The 22530-nt window shown below is 44.4% G+C and overlaps 1 protein-coding gene and 5 non-coding genes across 6 annotated transcripts in view; 1 reads left to right on the top strand and 5 right to left on the bottom strand.

Moving 5' to 3' along the window:
* The window catches only part of LOC122340529 (paraneoplastic antigen Ma1 homolog), a 34138-nt gene extending 25371 nt beyond the window's left edge, over positions 1-8767 (top strand). Inside the window, exons 2-3 of the mRNA XM_043234083.1 lie at positions 7606-8552; positions 8651-8767. Coding sequence (XP_043090018.1) covers positions 7606-8552; positions 8651-8767 — 1064 coding nt within the window. The remainder of the gene's footprint in view (positions 1-7605; positions 8553-8650) is intronic.
* Positions 117-187, bottom strand: trnag-gcc. Its single transcript has one exon. It is a non-coding gene; the product is annotated as a tRNA-Gly (tRNA).
* trnag-acc lies at positions 1592-1670 on the bottom strand. The gene has a single exon. It is a non-coding gene; the product is annotated as a tRNA-Gly (tRNA).
* trnag-gcc lies at positions 3069-3140 on the bottom strand. Its single transcript has one exon. It is a non-coding gene; the product is annotated as a tRNA-Gly (tRNA).
* On the bottom strand, positions 4966-5036 carry trnag-gcc. Its single transcript has one exon. It is a non-coding gene; the product is annotated as a tRNA-Gly (tRNA).
* trnag-gcc lies at positions 6443-6513 on the bottom strand. Its single transcript has one exon. It is a non-coding gene; the product is annotated as a tRNA-Gly (tRNA).
* Positions 8768-22530: the final 13763 nt, after the last annotated feature.

The raw sequence follows: 22530 nt of genomic DNA, 5'->3' as shown, positions 1-22530 counted from the left end.
GGACACGGTGCTAAATTAAAACAACAGAATGACATTTTATGAGCAGCACTTAATTTCCAGTTCAATTTTAAGAGCAGGTAAATCAGGTTGCGTTTTCGTCAGCCACTGCTTCTGCCTGCATTGGCCGGGAATCGAACCCGGGTCTCCCACGTGGCAGGCGAGAATTCTACCACTGAACCACCAATGCCCGCCTCTTGGCTGGGGTGTGCCATTGTGCTTGAGTCAAACACCTGGACGTCTGCTGACTGAGCTGCTGACCGGTCACACGTTCTCTTCGCTAAATTGAAGGGCAGGTGTGGGGAATTACAGGAGGTGAGAATGGTTTCTTTTCATACCTGCAGTAAAACTCGTTCAGGTCGTCTGCCAGTTGTTGATTTGCCACAATGCTAGGGGATGGTGTCTTGTAATTGGTCATGTCTTTCAGACCTTTCCACGCAGAGGCTGTGCCACTAGAAGAGAACTGAGTGCGAAGCTTTTCAGAATAATTCCTCTTTGTTTACTGAGTTTAGCAGTGAACCATTGTTTGTCGTTGTTATAAGTTAAATAAGTCCTGGTAGGAACGCATATGTCCTCACAGAAACTGATATATGAGGTTACCGTTTCTGTGGCAGCAGCTTCAAAGACAGTATCTTTGCTGACTGAGCTGCTGACCGGTCACACGTTCTCTTTGCTAAATTGAAGGGCAGGTGTGGGGGATTGCAGGAGGTGAGAATGGTTTCTTTTCATACCTGCAGTAAAACTCGTTCAGGTCGTCTGCCAGTTGTTGATTTGCCACAATGCTGGGGGATGGTGTCTTGTAATTGGTCATGTCTTTCAGACTTTTCCACGCAGAGGCTGTGCCACTAGAAGAAAACTGAGTGTGAAGCTTTTCAGAATAATTCCTCTTTGTTTACTGAGTTTAGCAGTGAACCATTGTTTGTCGTTGTTATAAGTTAAATAAGTCCTGGTAGGAACGCATATGTCCTCACAGAAACTGATATATGAGGTTACCGTTTCTGTGGCAGCAGCTTCAAAGACAGTCCAAACGGTGAGAGAGAAACAGGTTTGTAAATCCCACTCTGCTTCGTTGGTCTGTCTTTGTTTTTACAGTCTTAGGCAAGACTGTAGCTGATTTCAGCTTTTGCCTGAAGGTCGGTATGAGATAGACCAAACAGTGATCAGAAACTCCCAAGGCGGCTCTTTAAACAGGCAAAACATTAAGTTTTGTTCAAACGTTAACAGTAATAGAGGGAGCACTAAGCACTCATTTTGAAATCAAAAACAAAACAAGTCTTGCCTTCGAAGAGGGCAATATGGACAGATGCCAAAGTTGATTAACTGAAAGATAAACTGAAAAGGTTTCACTGGCTTTTGATGAACAGAAAGGATCTGATGAGTCACATGACAAGCTTTAGCGTTAAGAAGAGTTTTAAAGACTCACAATTCTGAAATAAAGGAAAGGAAACCCTTTTGTTCCCTGCATTGCCCGGGAATCGGACACGGGTGCTAAATTAAAACAACAGAATGACATTTTATGAGCAGCACTTAATTTCCAGTTCAATTTTAAGAGCAGGTAAATCAGGTTGCGTTTTCGTCAGCCACTGCTTCTGCCTGCATTGGCTGCATTGGCGGGAATCGAACCCGGGTCTCCCACGTGGTAGGCGAGAATTCTACCACTGAACCACCAATGCCCGCCTCTTGGCTGGGGTGTGCCATTGTGCTTGAGTCAAACACCTGGACGTCTGCTGACTGAGCTGCTGACCGGTCACACGTTCTCTTCGCTAAATTGAAGGGCAGGTGTGGGGGATTGCAGGAGGTGAGAATGGTTTCTTTTCATACCTGCAGTAAAACTCGTTCAGGTCGTCTGCCAGTTGTTGATTTGCCACAATGCTGGGGGATGTTGTCTTGTAATTGGCCATGTCTTTCAGACCTTTCCACGCAGAGGCTGTGCCACTAGAAGAGAACTGAGTGCGAAGCTTTTCAGAATAATTCCTCTTTGTTTACTGAGTTTAGCAGTGAACCATTGTTTGTCGTTGTTATAAGTTAAATAAGTCCTGGTAGGAACGCATATGTCCTCACAGAAACTGATATATGAGGTTACCGTTTCTGTGGCAGCAGCTTCAAAGACAGTATCTTTGCTGACTGAGCTGCTGACCGGTCACACGTTCTCTTCGCTAAATTGAAGGGCAGGTGTGGGGGATTGCAGGAGGTGAGAATGGTTTCTTTTCATACCTGCAGTAAAACTCGTTCAGGTCGTCTGCCGGTTGTTGATTTGCCACAATGCTGGGGGATGGTGTCTTGTAATTGGTCATGTCTTTCAGACTTTTCCACGCAGAGGCTGTGCCACTAGAAGAAAACTGAGTGCGAAGCTTTTCAGAATAATTCCTCTTTGTTTACTGAGTTTAGCAGTGAACCATTGTTTGTCGTTGTTATAAGTTAAATAAGTCCTGGTAGGAACATATGTCCTCACAGAAACTGATATATGAGGTTACCGTTTCTGTGGCAGCAGCTTCAAAGACAGTCCAAACGGTGAGAGAGAAACAGGTTTGTAAATCCCACTCTGCTTCGTTGGTCTGTCTTTGTTTACAGTCTTAGGCAAGACTGTAGCTGATTTCAGCTTTTGCCTGAAGGTCGGTATGAGATAGACCAAACAGTGATCAGAAACTCCCAAGGCGGCTCTTTAAACAGGCAAAACATTAAGTTTTGTTCAAACGTTAACAGTAATAGAGGAGCACTAAGCACTCATTTTGAAATCAAAAACAAAACAAGTCTTGCCTTCAAGAGGGCAATATGGACAGATGCCAAAGTTGATTAACTGAAAGATAAACTGAAAAGGTTTCACTGGCTTTTGATGAACAGAAAGGATCTGATGAGTCACATGACAAGCTTTAGCGTTAAGAAGAGTTTTAAAGACTCACAATTCTGAAATAAAGGAAAGGAAACCCTTTTGTTCCCTGCATTGCCCGGGAATCGGACACGGGTGCTAAATTAAAACAACAGAATGACATTTTATGAGCAGCACTTAATTTCCAGTTCAATTTTAAGAGCAGGTAAATCAGGTTGCGTTTTCGTCAGCCACTGCTTCTGCCTGCATTGGCCGGGAATCGAACCACGGGTCTCCCACGTGGCAGGCGAGAATTCTACCACTGAACCACCAATGCCCGCCTCTTGGCTGGGGTGTGCCATTGTGCTTGAGTCAAACACCTGGACGTCTGCTGACTGAGCTGCTGACCGGTCACACGTTCTCTTCGCTAAATTGAAGGGCAGGTGTGGGGGATTACAGGAGGTGAGAATGGTTTCTTTTCATACCTGCAGTAAAACTCGTTCAGGTCGTCTGCCAGTTGTTGATTTGCCACAATGCTAGGGGATGGTGTCTTGTAATTGGTCATGTCTTTCAGACCTTTCCACGCAGAGGCTGTGCCACTAGAAGAGAACTGAGTGCGAAGCTTTTCAGAATAATTCCTCTTTGTTTACTGAGTTTAGCAGTGAACCATTGTTTGTCGTTGTTATAAGTTAAATAAGTCCTGGTAGGAACGCATATGTCCTCACAGAAACTGATATATGAGGTTACCGTTTCTGTGGCAGCAGCTTCAAAGACAGTATCTTTGCTGACTGAGCTGGTGAAATCCGGTCTGCACGTTCTCTTTGTTTACAGCTAAATTGAAGGGCAGGTGTGGGGGATTGCAGGAGGTGAGAAACTGGTTTCTTTTCATACCTGCAGTAAAACTTAACAGTTCAGGTCGTCTGCCAGTTGTTGATTTGCCACAATGCTGGGGGATGGTGTCTTGTAATTGGTCATGTCTTTCAGACTTTTCCACGCAGAGGCTGTGCCACTAGAAGAGAACTGAGTGTGAAGCTTTTCAGAATAATTCCTCTTTGTTTACTGAGTTTAGCAGTGAACCATTGTTTGTCGTTGTTATAAGTTAAATAAGTCCTGGTAGGAACGCATATGTCCTCACAGAAACTGATATATGAGGTTACCGTTTCTGTGGCAGCAGCTTCAAAGACAGTATCTTTGCTGACTGAGCTGCTGACCGGTCACACGTTCTCTTCTCTTCGCTAAATTGAAGGGCAGGTGTGGGGGATTGCAGGAGGTGAGAATGGTTTCTTTTCATACCTGCAGTAAAACTCGTTCAGGTCGTCTGCCAGTTGTTGATTTGCCACAATGCTGGGGATGGTGTCTTGTAATTGGTCATGTCTTTCAGACCTTTCCACGCAGAGGCTGTGCCACTAGAAGAGAACTGAGTGTGAAGCTTTTCAGAATAATTCCTCTTTGTTTACTGAGTTTAGCAGTGAACCATTGTTTGTCGTTGTTATAAGTTAAATAAGTCCTGGTAGGAACGCATATGTCCTCACAGAAACTGATATATGAGGTTACCGTTTCTGTGGCAGCAGCTTCAAAGACAGTCCAAACGGTGAGAGAGAAACAGGTTTGTAAATCCCACTCTGCTTCGTTGGTCTGTCTTTGTTTACAGTCTTAGGCAAGACTGTAGCTGATTTCAGCTTTTGCCTGAAGGTCGGTATGAGATAGACCAAACAGTGATCAGAAACTCCCAAGGCGGCTCTTTAAACAGGCAAAACATTAAGTTTTGTTCAAACGTTAACAGTAATAGAGGGAGCACTAAGCACTCATTTTGAAATCAAAAACAAAACAAGTCTTGCCTTCGAAGAGGGCAATATGGACAGATGCCAAAGTTGATTAACTGAAAGATAAACTGAAAAGGTTTCACTGGCTTTTGATGAACAGAAAGGATCTGATGAGTCACATGACAAGCTTTAGCGTTAAGAAGAGTTTTAAAGACTCACAATTCTGAAATAAAGGAAAGGAAACCCTTTTGTTCCCTGCATTGCCCGGGAATCGGACACGGGTGCTAAATTAAAACAACAGAATGACATTTTATGTATTTTATGAGCAGCACTTAATTTCCAGTTCAATTTTAAGAGCAGGTAAATCAGGTTGCGTTTTCGTCAGCCACTGCTTCTGCCTGCATTGGCCGGGAATCGAACCCGGGTCTCCCACGTGGCAGGCGAGAATTCTACCACTGAACCACCAATGCCCGCCTCTTGGCTGGGGTGTGCCATTGTGCTTGAGTCAAACACCTGGACGTCTGCTGACTGAGCTGCTGACCGGTCACACGTTCTCTTCGCTAAATTGAAGGGCAGGTGTGGGGGATTACAGGAGGTGAGAATGGTTTCTTTTCATACCTGCAGTAAAACTCGTTCAGGTCGTCTGCCAGTTGTTGATTTGCCACAATGCTAGGGGATGGTGTCTTGTAATTGGTCATGTCTTTCAGACCTTTCCACGCAGAGGCTGTGCCACTAGAAGAGAACTGAGTGCGAAGCTTTTCAGAATAATTCCTCTTTGTTTACTGAGTTTAGCAGTGAACCATTGTTTGTCGTTGTTATAAGTTAAATAAGTCCTGGTAGGAACGCATATGTCCTCACAGAAACTGATATATGAGGTTACCGTTTCTGTGGCAGCAGCTTCAAAGACAGTATCTTTGCTGACTGAGCTGCTGACCGGTCACACGTTCTCTTCGCTAAATTGAAGGGCAGGTGTGGGGATTGCAGGAGGTGAGAATGGTTTCTTTTCATACCTGCAGTAAAACTCGTTCAGGTCGTCTGCCAGTTGTTGATTTGCCACAATGCTAGGGGATGGTGTCTTGTAATTGGTCATGTCTTTCAGACCTTTCCACGCAGAGGCTGTGCCACTAGAAGAGAACTGAGTGTGAAGCTTTTCAGAATAATTCCTCTTTGTTTACTGAGTTTAGCAGTGAACCATTGTTTGTCGTTGTTATAAGTTAAATAAGTCCTGGTAGGAACGCATATGTCCTCACAGAAACTGATATATGAGGTTACCGTTTCTGTGGCAGCAGCTTCAAAGACAGTCCAAACGGTGAGAGAGAAACAGGTTTGTAAATCCCACTCTGCTTCGTTGGTCTGTCTTTGTTTACAGTCTTAGGCAAGACTGTAGCTGATTTCAGCTTTTGCCTGAAGGTCGGTATGAGATAGACCAAACAGTGATCAGAAACTCCCAAGGCGGCTCTTTAAACAGGCAAAACATTAAGTTTTGTTCAAACGTTAACAGTAATAGAGGGAGCACTAAGCACTCATTTTGAAATCAAAAACAAAACAAGTCTTGCCTTCGAAGAGGGCAATATGGACAGATGCCAAAGTTGATTAACTGAAAGATAAACTGAAAAGGTTTCACTGGCTTTTGATGAACAGAAAGGATCTGATGAGTCACATGACAAGCTTTAGCGTTAAGAAGAGTTTTAAAGACTCACAATTCTGAAATAAAGGAAACCCTTTTGTTCCCTGCATTGCCCGGGAATCGGACACGGGTGCTAAATTAAAACAACAGAATTACATTCGTAGGTATTTTATGAGCAGCACTTAATTTCCAGTTCAATTTTAAGAGCAGCTAAATCAGGTTGCGTTTTCGTCAGCCACTGCTTCTGCCTGCATTGGCCGGGAATCGAACCCGGGTCTCCCGCGTGGCAGGCGAGAATTCTACCACTGAACCACCAATGCCTGCCTCTTGGCTGGGGTGTGCCATTGTGCTTGAGTCAAACACCTGGACGTCTGCTGACTGAGCTGCTGACCGGTCACACGTTCTCTTCGCTAAATTGAAGGGCAGGTGTGGGGGATTACAGGAGGTGAGAATGGTTTCTTTTCATACCTGCAGTAAAACTCGTTCAGGTCGTCTGCCAGTTGTTGATTTGCCACAATGCTGGGGATGGTGTCTTGTAATTGGTCATGTCTTTCAGACCTTTCCACGCAGAGGCTGTGCCACTAGAAGAGAACTGAGTGCGAAGCTTTTCAGAATAATTCCTCTTTGTTTACTGAGTTTAGCAGTGAACCATTGTTTGTCGTTGTTATAAGTTAAATAAGTCCTGGTAGGAACGCATATGTCCTCACAGAAACTGATATATGAGGTTACCGTTTCTGTGGCAGCAGCTTCAAAGACAGTCCAAACGGTGAGAGAGAAACAGGTTTGTAAATCTCACTTTGCTTCGTTAGTCTGTCTTTGTTTACAGTCCTAGGCAAGATTGTAGCTGATTTCAGCTTTTGCCTGGAGGTTGGTATGAGATGGACCAAACAGTGATCAGAAACTCCCAAGGCGGTTCTTTAAACAGGCAAAACATTAAGTTTAGTTCAAACGTTAACAGTAACAGAGGGAGCACTAAGCACTCATTTTGAAATCAAAAACAAGTCTTGCTTTCGAAGAGGGCAATATGGACCGATGTCAAAGTTGATTAACTGAAAGATAAACTGAAAAGGTTTCACTGGCTTTTGATGAACAGAAAGGATCTGATGAGTCACATGACATGCTTTAGCGTCAAGAAGAGTTTTAAAGACTCACAATTCTGAAATAAAGGAAACCCTTTTGTTCCCTGCATTGCCCGGGAATCGGACACGGGTGCTAAATTAAAACAACAGAATTACATTTGTAGGTATTTTATGAGCAGTTCAATTTTAAGAGCAGGTAAATCAGGTTGCGTTTTCGTCAGCCACTGCTTCTGCCTGCATTGGCCGGGAATCGAACCCGGGTCTCCCACGTGGCAGGCGAGAATTCAACCATTGAAATAGCTTGTAGCATCTCCGATATATCTATTCCTACAGAGATTGGAGGACCTGAGGTTGGTCCCTGGTACACGCAGGTTGTTCATGTAGCAGCTGAACCCCCTAAGCAGAGAGAGGAAGAGTTCCAGTCTAAATTGATCTCTTTCCTCCAAAAAGAGGGCAAATCATTAGCTGACATCCCAAGTGTTGTTTCCCCTGCACCTGACCTCAACACTAAATTAGTTGATGCCATAAACTCTCTTGTCCAAACGTGTCATGTGGCTTCATCAGAGGAGAGAGTGGGATACAGAAGGCTGCGTCCTTTCTCAGGATTCATACCAACTCCTCCTGGGGAAGATGAGTATGAGGTTTGGGTAGAGCAGACTACCCACATTCTGGAAGAATGGCAGTGTTCTGATAATATCAAGAAGCAGAGACTTGTAGAGTGTCTCAGAGGTCCTGCAGGCGATATTGTTAGATTTGAAAAGACTGGAAACCCAACTGCTACTTTCAGTGATTATCTCAGTGTGCTAGAGTCAACATTTGGCACTACTGAGGATGCTGCTGATTTGATGTTAAGGTTTCGGAGCACTTACCAGAATGAGGGAGAAAAGCTCTCCGCCTACATACTGAGGTTGGACAGGATGTTGCACAGTATGCTAAGGAAGAAAGGCATAGAATATTCTGCCCTGAATCATCTTCGAATGCGGCAGATTGTCAGAGGTGCCCTGTCAAGTGATCTGGTGGCTATGCGGCTGAGGATGACCCATAAGCTTTGTGCCCCTCCTTCTTTTAATGAATTAATGAAAGAAGTGAGAGAAGAAGAAAACATAGCGAACAGCCGGAGTTCATTACAGTCTAAAGTAGCCGTGTCTGTAGTGTCCTCCGCCAAGAAGGAGTCATCTGCTAATACTAACCTTGCAGACTCAGAAGTAGAGAAGCTGAAAAGGGAGATTAGGGGGTTGAAAAATGAAGTGTCACGCTTGTCAGCTGCAGCAAAAGAACCTGTAACCCATGATCGTCCTGCTATGCACAGTCTATCTGCAACTGCAGAGAGTAAAACAACAATAAGACCAGTGATCAAAGCTGGTGTTTTCTGTTACAGATGTGGGAAGATGGGCATCTGAAGCGTGATTGTAACAATGAAGAAAATCTCAGGAAAGTAAACCAGCGACTCATCAGAATGAGACAGTCATCGGGAAACTTCTCCGGGGCTCAGTAGAGGAACGGCCTGAAGCTCCGGGAGAGACACGTTCCACAATGTGCAAAAGAGTCAAAGTTGAGCCAGCAAGTATTCCGAGCGGGTTAGTGGGACCTAGCTCTGTTCTTCCTATCCAGGTGGAAGGAATCTGTGCAAAGGCTTTGCTGGATAGTGGATCACAAGTCACTCTGCTGTATAGATCTTTCTATGAGAAATACTTAAAGCATCTGCCATTGACACCAATAGAGAATTTGGAGATATGGGGACTAAGCAGGCAGCAGTACCCTATGATGGCTGTTTGTCTTTAAGATTGGAGTTTCCAGGATCTGTGGCAGGAGTAGCAGAATCCATCGATGCACTTGTGTTGGTTTGTCCCGACCCTGTCATGAAAGGAGATGTCAACATTCTGGTGGGAACAAATACATCTGTAGTGAAAAGCTGGTGGAAGCGTGCAAAGATAAAGTGGGAGATGATTTTCTTCATACTTTAACTGTCCATCCTGAAATCCGAAATGCTTATGAGCGGGTCATTGCAGTGGAAGTGTGACGAGGATGACAGAAGAGGAACTGTCTGGTATCTTCACCCTAAGCCACTGAAACTGTCTCCGGGGAAGAATGCTAGGGTTTATGGAATTCTAAAATACCCTGCTGTTCTTTCTAATAAGACCTTGTTAGTGGATAAACCAGAGGAACCGTGGTTTCCTGAGGAACTCCTAGTAACCCCGGAAGTGCAGTCTACTGACGTTGTCAAGTCAAAAAGGATTGGAGTTACAATCAGAAATGTCTCCTCTCGCCCCATGACGATTAAACGAGGAATGGCTATTGCTCATGTTTTTCCTGTTGAGATTGTCCCTCGGTCTCTAAGCCCAACGAGAGTAGTGGTCAGGCAAACTTGAACAAGAATTCATTTAATTTTGGTGATTCTCCTTTGACAGAGGAATGGAGACAACGGCTGATTGAAAAGATGTTGGAGAGGAAGGAGGTCTTTTCATGTGATGAATTTGATGTGGGATGTTCAAGGAGTACCCAGCATCACATTCGACTGACAGAGGATAAGCCTTTTCGTGAAAGGTCACGACGTCTTCCGCCAGCTGACTTGGAGGATGTCAGGCAGCATTTGGAGAAGTTGAAAGGGGCAGGGATTATCACAGAGTCAAGGAGTCCCTATGCTTCTCCGATTGTCGAGTAATGGGAAGAAGAATGGACAGATCAGGATGTGCGTGGATTACAGGACGTTAAATAGACGTACTGTCCCAGATCAATATACTGTTCCACGCATTGAAGATGCATTGGCTTGCCTGAATGGGAGCAAGTGGTTCAGTGTGTTGGATCTCAGAAGTGGATATTATCAGATCCCTCTGAGTGAAGCAGATCAAGAAAAGACGGCATTCATCTGCCCAGTGGGGTTCTATCAGTTTCAGAGAATGCCACAAGGGATTTGTGGAGCTCCAGCGACTTTTCAAAGAGTTATGGAAAGGACAGTTGGGGACATGAATTTGTTGGAGGTATTAGTTTACCTGGATGACCTCATCATTTTCGGAAGGACCTTGGAGGAGCATGAAGAGCGGCTGCTTAAGGTGTTGGATCGCCTGCGGAGTGAAGGTTTGAAGTTGTCTTTGGACAAGTGCACCTTCTGTCAGACCTCTGTCAGTTATGTTGGACACATTGTGTCTCAAGATGGTGTCTCAACTGACCCTCAAAGATTGATGCTGTACAGTCCTGGCCTCGACCACAGAACATTTCAGAACTACGTTCTTACTTGGGATTCTGTGGATACTACAGAAGATTTGTGAAAGACTATTCAAAAGTGTCCTACCCACTTAATCAGTTGTTGCAAGGATGTCTGACTACAGCGAGTTTGAAGAAGATAAAAGCAGGACTCAGTCCAGAACGAGTACTGTATAAAGCCTCTGATCCATTTGGGAGTAGATGGACTGATGCTTGCGAAGCTGCTTTTAAGGAGTTGAAGGGAGACTTACCCAGGCTCCTGTGTTGATCTTCGCAAATCCTCAGCTCCCGTATGTCCTACATGTTGATGCCTGCTGTGAAGGGTTGGGTGGGGTCTTGTATCAGGACCAAGGAGAGGGGTTACGACCTGTAGCATTTGTCAGCAGAAGTTTGACGCCTTCTGAGAAGAACTACCCAGTCCACAAACTGGAGTTCTTGGCATTAAAGTGGGCAGTCGTTGACAAGCTACACGATTACCTGTACGGAGCTAAATTTGAAGTACAGACCGACAACAACCCATTAACTTATGTTCTGACAACTGCAAAGTTGGATGCTGTCGGACATAGGTGGTTAGCGGCCCTCTCAGTATACGACTTTAGTCTCAAGTACAGGCCTGGGAGACAAAACATTGATGCTGACGCTTTGTCGCGTCGTCCTCATGGGACAGTGAAGGACCAGGAATGGGTGAATATCCCATCCTCTGGAGTGAGAACGTTGTGTAAGCTCCCAGTTCAGGACCCATCCAGTTTCCTGGCAAGTGTCAGCAGGATTGTAACGTCACTAGGAGGATCCTCTAAGTCAGTCCCTAAAGCATATTGCAACTTAACTACACTGGATGCTTTCAGACTTCCAAAGTTGAGTTCTGTGGACCTGTCCTCTGCCCAGCAAGATGATCCGTGTCTTGGGGGATATGGAGAGCTTTGAAAAGAGAGATCTGTCCACAATTAAGAAAGAAATTCATCAGGATCTTGCAGTGATCAGGAGAGAATGGGACAAGTTGGTGCTGGAGAATGGGGTGATGTTTCGATGCACTAAAGCCCCAGACAGATCTCATCATAAACAGTTGTGTCTACCAAAGAAGTTCCATGCAGTAGTTTTAAAGTCACTTCATGATGACTCTGGTCACTTAGGGTTCGACAAAACCTATGGGTTTGTGAAAGAGAGATTTTACTGGCCCCGAATGAAGGTTGATGTGACAAGGTACTGCCAGACCTGTCCCAGATGCGTAAAGCGGAAGACTCTGCCAAAGAGAGCTGCACCTTTGTCACATTTGTACAGTAGCGGACCAATGGATCTTGTGTGCATGGATTTTCTCTCCATTGAGCCGGATTCCAAGAACATCTGTAATGTCCTTGTCATCACAGACCACTACACCCGATATGCACAGGCATTCCCGACTAAGGACCAGAAGGCGTCCACAGTTGCAAAGGTTTTGTGGGAAAAATACTTTGTTCATTATGGTCTGCCTAGACGAATGCACTCGGACCAGGGTCGGGATTTCGAGAGCAAGCTCATCCATGAGTTGTTTGATCTGTTAGGAGTGGAGAAATCTCGGACAACGCCGTACCACCCCCAGGGTGATCCGCAGCCCGAACGGTTCAACCGGACACTTCTGGACATGTTGGGGACCCTGGATCCGAGTCAGAAACAGCAATGGAGCCGTCACATTGGACATCTGGTACATGTGTACAACTGCAGTCTGAACGAAGCTACAGGGTATTCTCCTTACTTCCTTATGTATGGAAGGGAGGCCAGACTCCCCATCGACCTGAGTTTTGGTGTGTCAAGTGATGGAACTTCCACAAAGTCTTATCAGCGGTTTGTAAAAACCATGCAGCAGGAATTGAAGTATGCATATGGGCTGGCAGAAGAAAATGCTAAGAAGAAAAATGCAGGAAACAAGAGGAGATATGATCAGAAACTGCGTTACTCTCAACTGCTACCTGGAGACAGAGTGCTGATAAGAAATCTTGGACTGCAAGGAAAGCATAAGTTGGCAGACAGATGGAGTACTGAGCCTTATGTCGTTCAAAGTCAGATGCCTAACTTGCCTGTGTTTCGACTTAAGCCAGAAAGTGGAACTGGACCGGTCAAGATCCTGCATAGGAATCACATTCTTCCTATTGGACAAGAGTTGAGACAAGAAGTTCCTCACAGTGTCCCTCAGCCTAGAAGGAGGGTTTTGAGACGAAGGAAAAATGTTGAAATGCGTGAGAGTCCAGAACAGGAAGTTCAGGATACAGCTGGAAGACGAGAAGTAGAAGTCAGAGCTGATCAGAATGCTGGGAGTTCTGATAGTGAGGATGAAACGTATGGAGTATGGTTTCCAGAACCGGAAGATTGTCAGTGGACACTGAGAACAGAAACTTCTCAGAAGGATGCAGTAGTTTCAGAGAATGTCACAGAGATTGTGGAACACTCGGATACAAGAAATGAGACTCTTAACTCTGAAGAGTCCGATTCAAGACCTCTATTAAACAATGACACTGACGATTTACAAGATGTGAGTCAAGTACCAGATCTTTGTGATAACGTTACCAGTCCAGTGCAAGATCTAGTTAGTGGAGATCCAAGTAATGAAAATCAGAATACCTCTGATGTACTTGAATCTGCTAGAAGGTCTCAGAGAACCAGAACTGTGACTAAGAGATTCACATATGATACTCTTGGTATGCCGAAGGTTGAGCCAGTCCTTGCTCAAGTAAAAGCTGTAAACCCTGTTAGATACAGTTCTACCATCTTTTTGAGGTTGAATATGCCCTCCAGAAAGTTGAGTACTTGTGCAATTACTTTAAGGCCACGGCAGTAGTTTGAATAAGTCAGTGCTGTTTGTAGGTTGACTCGAATATAGTTTTTTTCTTTTTTTTATATCTAGAGAGACCTGTTTATGCCTAGGTAACAGATTAAGACATTAAGTTGAAATTGTACAACAAGGTGCTATGAGGTTAATACATGTTTTCTCGCTGTGACAAATTAGAATGTTTTTTTCTCCCTCGTTATGAGGACATAACGATTCTTGGTGAGGAGAATGTAGAGCCCTAAACAAATGTTTGCATTGTTTGTTTAAAATGAGGATAAAAGAGAAATTTGTTTGGTTACAATGGTTTATGCTGATTTGTTTTTTTTTATATATGTTCCTTTAAGACTTCTCTAAAAGTGTAAACAGTATTTAATACCAAGAACTAAAACAAGGACTTTAATTTTGTTGTATTTTCTGTTAATATTATCTCGTCCTATGAGAACGAAGGACTTTGACCCCTTAAGTTCAAGGGGCGGGGTTAAAGAAGAACGTAGTGCGTGCTACGCGGGTTTTTTTTTTTCGTTGAGCGAGTCAGAGCAACGTGGTGCGAAAAGTGTGTGCGCGAAAGAAGCTCATTTCATCTCATTAATAGACATTTTCAGTGACGGTCTAAGTTTAGAAATGTTTCTGTAAATATATTAATTGAAGACGCATCACATATCGCGCCGCTGCTCGCTGCAAAAGAGAGCTCCGAAGAAAGTTTGCGAAGGCCGCATATACACCCCAGCCTCGCGTGAGTTCTGCTTCGACCAGAGAAGACTACAGAGTCGTTTTTCAGGAGACTGAGAGATCGTCGAGTCAGGGTCGCGAGGTGGAGGAGGATCGTCGTGGAGTTCGTTTGGCATGTTCCAGGACGGAGAAGTTCATCGGATTCGTGCAACGTCATCGAGGATGTCGTCATGGAGGCTGTGCGTTTCATCTCATCGTTCATCAAGGGTCCGCGATTATTATTCCATGAGTGAAATCTAGTTCCCTGGATTCGTGAGTAACGTGTTACAGTTTTGTTTCATCACAAGAGCTCCAACTAGCGCCAACGTTGAACTGAAAATCCCAGCTGGGTAATATTGAGTTTTACAGGAACTTTGGGTTATTTTTATATTTTATTTTGTGTTTTCGAAATATTGTTGAAACTGTGTGAATTGAATTACTTGCTTACTCAAGTGACTTAATAAAAGCAAGTTTAAAAAAGTCATACAGGTTATAGTTTATCATACATCTGACATTTCATACTGATATCTGAGACCCGAGTGGTATTTGAATGTTTAATTCAATAGTTAATTTGTGAATCACTATTCACGGAGTAATTTAGATGTAACTCTCGCCTAGACATTTTTTTTGTTTTGATTTGATTTAAACTTTCCCTAGTCATTATCTGAGCCGTACAGCGGGAGAGGGCTACACTACATACACTGGGTTCTCAGCAAGCTGTTCTTTTACGATGTAGATAGATTTTTCCCAGTAAGATCTTAATTTTCCTGGCCCTCCACGCTCACTGAGGTTTCTAACTAGAACCCGGTCGCCAGGCTGTAACACAACACCTCTCACCTTTCTATCATAGAGTACTTTGCCCTTTGCACTGGCTTGCTTACTTACTATTCTCGCTGGCAATTCGGTAGGCTTCTGACATTTGAGTTGCCCACTTCTTCGCATATCCTTTTGGGGTGTCCTGCTCCAAATCGTCTACCAGCCCAAACAGTAAGTCAATTGGCAGGCGAGGGTGGCGGCCATATAGAAGAAAGAATGGAGAGAAGCCTGTTGACTCATGACGAGTACAATTGTATGCATGTACAACTTGGGGAATCTTATCTTTCCACTGTTCTTTCTCTTTGTCAGTCAGGGTTCTTAACATCTGGAGTATAGTGCGATTAAACCGCTCAGCTGGATTACCTTGCGGGTGGTATGGCAATGTTCTTGAGTGGCTAATCCTGACAACTTTCTGAGTGTGTGGAAGAGTGTATTCTCAAATTCACGGCCTTGGTCATGATGTAATTTCGATGGATATCCAAAGCGTGGTATGAAATCATTGAAAATACGCTCAGCTGCTGTCTTGCCGCTCTTATTCTTTGTGGGATAAGCTTGCATGCAAACCTCGTAAAATGGTCAACTACTACAAGGATATACTCATAGCCACCACGGCTGGTCTCCAGATGCAAGAAGTCTATGCACACTAACTCTAGAGGTGAGCTAGAAGTGATGCTACTCATTGGGGCTCTCACATGAGTAACTGGCTTTTGACTTTATGCATGGGCATCTTTTGTGATATAGTCCTCAATATCTTTGGCCATAAAGGCCAATAGAACCTTTCTCTCGCTAGGTTCAGGACTCTTTCTGTTCCGACATGAGCCATTTCATTGTGCAGTTTTTTTACACAAGATCTCTGTACTTGGCGGGAAGTACCAACTGTTTTCTCTCTTTGGTAAGTCTGAACAAGAGATCACTTTCGAGACCAAGTTTTCCCCATTCATGAAATAATCTTTTGGCTCCCCCACTTGCTCGCTTACGTATTTCATCAGTAAGGAGTGAACCTGCTTCCTTTAGCCTTATGACTTCACCAATGGAGTCGTCTTCTCTCTGTGCCTGTACCAGCTCATCGTGGCTAATGGTGACCAACTGATCAAGGGAATGGTTAGGTGAAACATGAGATGAGATTTTAAGAGCAGTGACCCAGGCCACATCTTTCTGCTTAGCCACTCTACTTCCATCCCAGACAGCACAAACCACATCGCTTGGGAATTCCTCTGTACAAGACTTTGTGTAACTGTCAATGTCCAGTGGGAGACGTGACAATGTGTCAGCGTCTGCATTGGACTTTCCAGGCCTGTATTTGATGTCAAATCTAAAATCGGAAAGTTCCCCAACCCATCTATGGCCTACTGCATTGAGTTTAGCCGTACTCATGACATAGGTTAATGGATTGTTGTCAGTATATACGGTGAAGTAAGGGGCGTAGAACAAGTAGTCTCTGAACTTCTCACACACCGCCCACTTCAGCGCAAGAAACTCCAATTTCCCACTGTGTAGATGATAATTACGCTCAGCCGGTGTGAGCGTTCTCGACCCGTATCCAATGACTTTCAACTTGCCCCCTTGGTCTTGATATAGGATGGCACCAAGCCCTTGGTCTGAAGCATCTGTATGTAATACAAAAGGTAGATTAAAGTCTGGGTAAGCTAACACTGGAGGACTAACAAGCAAATTAATGAGCTGTTCCAGTGCTTTTTGGTGGATTGGCATCCAGTTCACGGGTGTCCGTGATGCCATTTGTGGTCCCTTGCTTTTACCACTCAGTGGAGTTGCTGCTTCTCTCTTACTTTGGAGTAACTCATAGATTGGCTTGGCTATTCGTGAAAAGTCTTGAATATAGGAACGATAATAGCCCAGAAATCCCGTCAGCTTTCTCACGTCTGCGGCTGTCTTTGGGGTCTTGCTGGCTAGCAAACGCACTGCATCCAGGTCCTTAGGATCAATCCTCACCCCCTGAGCTGACACGAGGCGGCCAACATACCTGACTTCCAATCGAAAGAACTCACATTTTTCCGGCCTTAGCTTCACCCCATGTTTCTGCAGTGCCTGTAAGACTTTCCGAACTCCTTCTACGTGTTCCTCGAAGGTTTTTGCATAACAGAGGACATCATCCAGATATGGGATGCAACACTCATCACGCAGGGTACCTAGCATTTCCTCCATGCTCCTCTGGAAGGCCGCTGGGGCGTTTGATAGGCCAAATGGGATTCTCACCCATTCATACAGCCCCCAGGGGGTGGTGAAAGCTGTGACATGTCTAGAGTCCTTGGCAATAAAACCCTGATGATAGGCTTTACCTTGATCAAGTATGCTGAACCAAGTATAGCCACCCAGGAATCTGTCAGATCCTGTATCCTGGGCAAAGGATGTCTATCGGGGATTGTTTTTTGGTTCAAAAGACGATAATCAATACAGAGGCGGAGCGTCCCATCTTTCTTTCGGACACAAACCACTGGTGAAGCATAGGAGGATTTTGATTTGACAATCCAGCCTCTCATTAACAGGTCCTGTATATACTCTTTGACCTCTTTAAATAGGGGTTTTGGGACAGTGACATATGAGCTCTGCACTGGAATCTCATCTTTCAGTGTGATCGACATCCGTAAGCTAGGGATACAGCCAATATCTTGACTATCCTTGGCAAACGCAGCTGACTCTTTAAATAGCATCTTCTTCACCTTTTCTTGCTGGTCATCGTTAAGGTGACTGAGGTTCACTGGAGGGTGCCACAAAGCTGAGCAGGGCACAGTATCTGCCAATGGGGCAGCACTGACTACTACTCTTGTCTTGGAGCTCTCCGGTGAGCCTGCTTCAATCACCTTCGCCACCGTCTGTACACTACCCAGTGCTGTCCTTCTCGGTATAGTGATAGAGTGTTTTGTGCTATTCTTGACCGGGACAGTGACATAAGGTTTCTTGGCACACTGTACTTTCAACAGACCCTCTTCTATCCCTAACTCTGTCAGCAGGGCACTGTTTTCATCCGGTTCAAAAAAGAGGGGCTCTGACTGATCAACAGCGGATGAGACAAGGCACTTTATCCAGGCCACCTTCCCAGATGGAATCACTGTGTCACGATTACCCGACCGCAGACGTTCCTGCTGCACAGATGCTTTGCCAGCCTGAATGAAACTGACTAGCAGCGAAGCTTTCTCAGGGTGTATTGACATCGAATCAGACAAAAGATGGCTAATAGTTGGAATGAGTTCAGCTGGCTGACCCTGGATAACTGCCTCTAACACATTGAACCCCAGTAGTGGCTGGTCAAGGGGGATGCTACACACAAGGAAAGGTACTATAATGGGCTCGCTGAGACTGCCCTTTTCAAAACTGACTGTGATAATGACCCAGCCGTCGAAAGGGAGAACATCCCCATTCACTGCATGGACCTCCAGCTCCTCCTTGTCGTCAAACATCTCACCTAGGGGCCTCAGTGGTGTGTCTGGTAAGTATCTTCTCTTCCAGCCTCTGTCAATCATGCTCACCTGAGCTCCTGTGTCTAGCAGCGCCATGGTTATTAAGCTATCGAGATTGCACCGAACCAGAGCTTTAGCTCCTATAAAGTTAGCTAGACGCCTGCTCTCCTGAGTGGGTAGGGAAAGGGTGGATTGAGGCAGTGTTTGCTCATTAAAGTCTTTTGGAGCTTGGGTCATTACAGCTCGCTTTGCCTTCTTGGTTTGTAAACTCACTGTGTTGCACTGAGCAGTGTGATGTGAGCTTACTTGGGACAGATGATGGGGTCCGGTCACTGATTGTCCCGCGGCAGGGACCGGCTCCAGTTTTCCTGGTGCTGAGGCTTCTTCAAGCAACCCACCGCCCTGTGGCCCTCTTCACCACAGATGAAGCAATGGAGACAACCAGAGCGGTTAAGTTCAAGACATCTAGTACAGCTGTACTTCTTCTTCTGACCTACTTGCACTGGGCAGTTGTGGCATGGCACTGGTTGCTGGGCCCGCTGCAGTTGTTCAACTTTACTCATTAACTTCTCCACTTTCTCTGTCAGCTCTTGGAGGGGATCATCCTTAGGCTTTCTGTCTACATTCGCTTTCTTTGCACTGCTGTCATCTTGCACTGCAGCCACTTTGACTCCTGCACCATGGACATTTACAGCTTTTTGTCGCACAACTGTCCCCAGACGTCGTTGTCTTTCATTTTCAGCGTTTGTTATCTTCATAATTTGCTTTAGGATCATCTCATCTGACACGTTGCCATCTGAAAGCAGTGGTTTAAGCTCTCGACGTATGTCGTCATGTTTGTGGGTGAGGCCCTGATATATTGTGTGAAGAAACATGTCTTGTACTGTTGTTGGATTGTATTTCACTTCAGAGTCTGCATATTTAGAGGCAAAGAGAATTTTTGCTTGAGGCCTATGATCCGGTACAAGAACTGTTGTGGTGTTTCACTGTCATTCTGTTTCGTGCACATGAGCTCTTGGAACAATTCAGTGTTACTTCGCCCCCCCAAGTGGGACTGCAAGAACCCTTTTAGCTCCTCTATAGTTAAATCATCTTTGTGCATGAGCATATCTTTAAAGTTTCCGGATTTAATGACTTTGAGAACACCCTCAGGATTTCAGCCTCACTAAATCGCTCTTTCATACCATCATCGATCTGCCTACAGATGTTGTTGTAACTTATGTCTGAACTCTGGTCACCTATTTGTCCACCTTGAACCTTAAACTCTCTGCGAAGCAGTGAAAGGTCACGAAGAGGAACCTCTCTGTCTTGTGTTTTAGGATGCTCTTGTTCTGGCATGTTGTTGGTGTGTGTGTGATCAGGGTATTGTGGGGGCAAGGTTGGTGTGAATGTAACTGGATGAGTCGATGTGGGGCCATGAATGTACTGTAATACCTTGTTACTTAATTCAGCATAGCTAGACAGCATTCTCTGTAACTCTGATTCAGTGTTCTGGGTAGCCTTGCAATCAGTGTTAAGAGGTGTAGTGCTGGGCCCAACTATGTGTGTTGTGTTAAGTGTACTGATATCTACATTCTCATTTACAACCTTAGATGCACTTTCCTCTGTATTTTGTTTAGGTGAAACAACGTGACTCTGAATGATATCGTTCACAGTATCATCAAGCTGCATTAAAACTGCCATACCTGAATCCTCAGACTCTACCAGTGTATCATCATTCATGAAAGCTAGGATATACTCGAAGCAACTCTCTTCATCATCAACCTGAAACATAGATGCATCCTTCCCGACACAGGACCAATGCTCTTGGCCAATTGGAAAAGTTCATCAGCTGTCAGCACGAGCAGGTTCTTCTTGATCGTCCCACACCAAGCTCTTCCTCTCCCGATCTGCCATGATGTCTTCTCCTCTTCCTCACAAGTGGTTCTGTTCAGGAATCTTGTCCCCGTCCGTCCTGGCTTTCCTCTGCTGATCTCAGCTTCTCATCAGTCACCGTTGTTCAAATATGGCCAAACCAGAGTCTGCCCATCAGAGCTGTGTACTCGCGTCGTTTCCCGTAATCATCAGGCACGGAGCTGGAATCGAGTCTTTGCCAAATGGCTTAAGCTGAAAAGGCTACTTCAGCTATCGATGTTTGGCTGTCCTCATCGCCTGCGCGCAACTGTTGCCGTACCCCGTGCGGGCCACCAAAAATCTGTAACGGGTACCGCAGCGGCAGAACCACGTCAGCAGATAAAGTTCCTGAAATACAGGAGAATAATCAGGAGACAGGGCAACAGCGTGTCGAGTGCTCAGAATTCTCTGCAGTTATGTTTTATTTCACAGTTCACAATAACACATTTCGTTCTTTAAACCGTTTTTATATTCAATGCAATGTCTTGTAACATTATGTAAATACTTATTTTCATTCTCAAAATGCATAATAAACTATACAGCATACCTCTTTCACCAATTCTTTGTTTAACATGAAACACATCATACCTGGTATATTACCATTTTGTTTAACTTGTTTTAAGCAAATTAACATGCTTTTATCATCAGTACACAACATTCATTACTCAACTGCATTACTCTTCAACACTCGTTTCTACTTTTTCATATAGTTATAACTTAATATACATCTCAAATAACTTATACGTTAACATTTTAACACGTGCTACACCTAAAATGGTGGATTCACGAGGCAACTTAACTAGCCCCTAACACCTGTATACTAAGTATACACCCACGTGAATAACTAGAGAAACTTACACGTGGCCACAACAGAAATACATAAATTTAACATTCAGACAAATATTATATTAACTCAGATATCAAATAAAGGAATATTATAGAACGACTAAAGGAATGTTTAGAATGACTCCGCACATTTCGTGAAGATTACATTACTCGTGAAAACGGTATTGAAACTCGGCTGAACAGTGATAAAACTTTACCTCACATAACCAACTACCTGGCCAGCATAGTTAGTTAATGTCCCTCTTTTGTTTTATCATATTTTTGTGATGTATGCACATTACCAACCTGAAATACAGGAGAATAATCAGGAGACAGGGCAACAGCGTGTCGAGTGCTCAGAATTCTCTGCAGTTATGTTTCAGTCCACGAAGAAGAAACAGAGAATCACTATGCGACCACACCCCCCCTGCTGGCCCTAGCGTGCATCACAATAAGCTCGCGATAACTACACATTATAAGCATCTGAAATAAAACACATTTCAAGGTATTGAAAAAAAATATAAACATATATATAATATGTAAAAGTTCAATGCCATTTTTTACACCACACAATTGTATCACTTTTGTGGACGTCACAAAAACATTAAGTTTTGTTCAAACGTTAACAGTAACAGAGGGAGCACTAAGCACTCATTTTGAAATCAAAAACAAAACAAGTCTTGCCTTTGAAGAGGGCAATATGGACCGATGTCAAAGTTGATTAACTGAAAGATAAACTGAAAAGGTTTCACTGGCTTTTGATGAACAGAAAGGATCTGATGAGTCACATGACATGCTTTAGCGTTAAGAAGAGTTTAAAGACTCACAATTCTGAAATAAAGGAAACCCTTTTGTTCCCTGCATTGCCCGGGAATCGGACACGGGTCTCCCACGTGGCAGGCGAGAATTCTACCACTGAACCACCAATGCCCGCCTTTTGGCTGGGGTGTGCCATTGTGCTTGAGTCAAACACCTGGACGTCTGCTGACTGAGCTGCTGACCGGTCACACGTTCTCTTCGCTAAATTGAAGGGCAGGTGTGGGGGATTACAGGAGGTGAGAATGGTTTCTTTTCATACCTGCAGTAAAACTCGTTCAGGTCGTCTGCCAGTTGTTGATTTGCCACAATGCTGGGGGATGGTGTCTTGTAATTGGTCATGTCTTTCAGACCTTTCCACGCAGAGGCTGTGCCACTAGAAGAGAACTGAGTGTGAAGCTTTTCAGAATAATTCCTCTTTGTTTACTGAGTTTAGCAGTGAACCATTGTTTGTCGTTGTTATAAGTTAAATAAGTCCTGGTAGGAACGCATATGTCCTCACAGAAACTGATATATGAGGTTACCGTTTCTGTGGCAGCAGCTTCAAAGACAGTCCAAACGGTGAGCGAGAAACAGGTTTGTAAATCCCACTCTGCTTCGTTAGTCTGTCTTTGTTTACAGTCCTAGGCAAGATTGTAGCTGATTTCAGCTTTTGGCTGGAGGTTGGTATGAGATGGACCAAACAGTGATCAGAAACTCCCAAGGCGGCTCTTCAAACAGGCAAAACATTACGTTTAGTTCAAACATTAACAGTAACAGAGGGAGCACTAAGCACTCATTTTG

This window comes from Puntigrus tetrazona, unplaced genomic scaffold (genome assembly GCF_018831695.1).
Source record: "Puntigrus tetrazona isolate hp1 unplaced genomic scaffold, ASM1883169v1 S000001062, whole genome shotgun sequence".
Lineage (NCBI taxonomy): Eukaryota > Metazoa > Chordata > Actinopteri > Cypriniformes > Cyprinidae > Puntigrus > Puntigrus tetrazona.
This window is presented reverse-complemented; position numbering and strand designations above follow the sequence as displayed.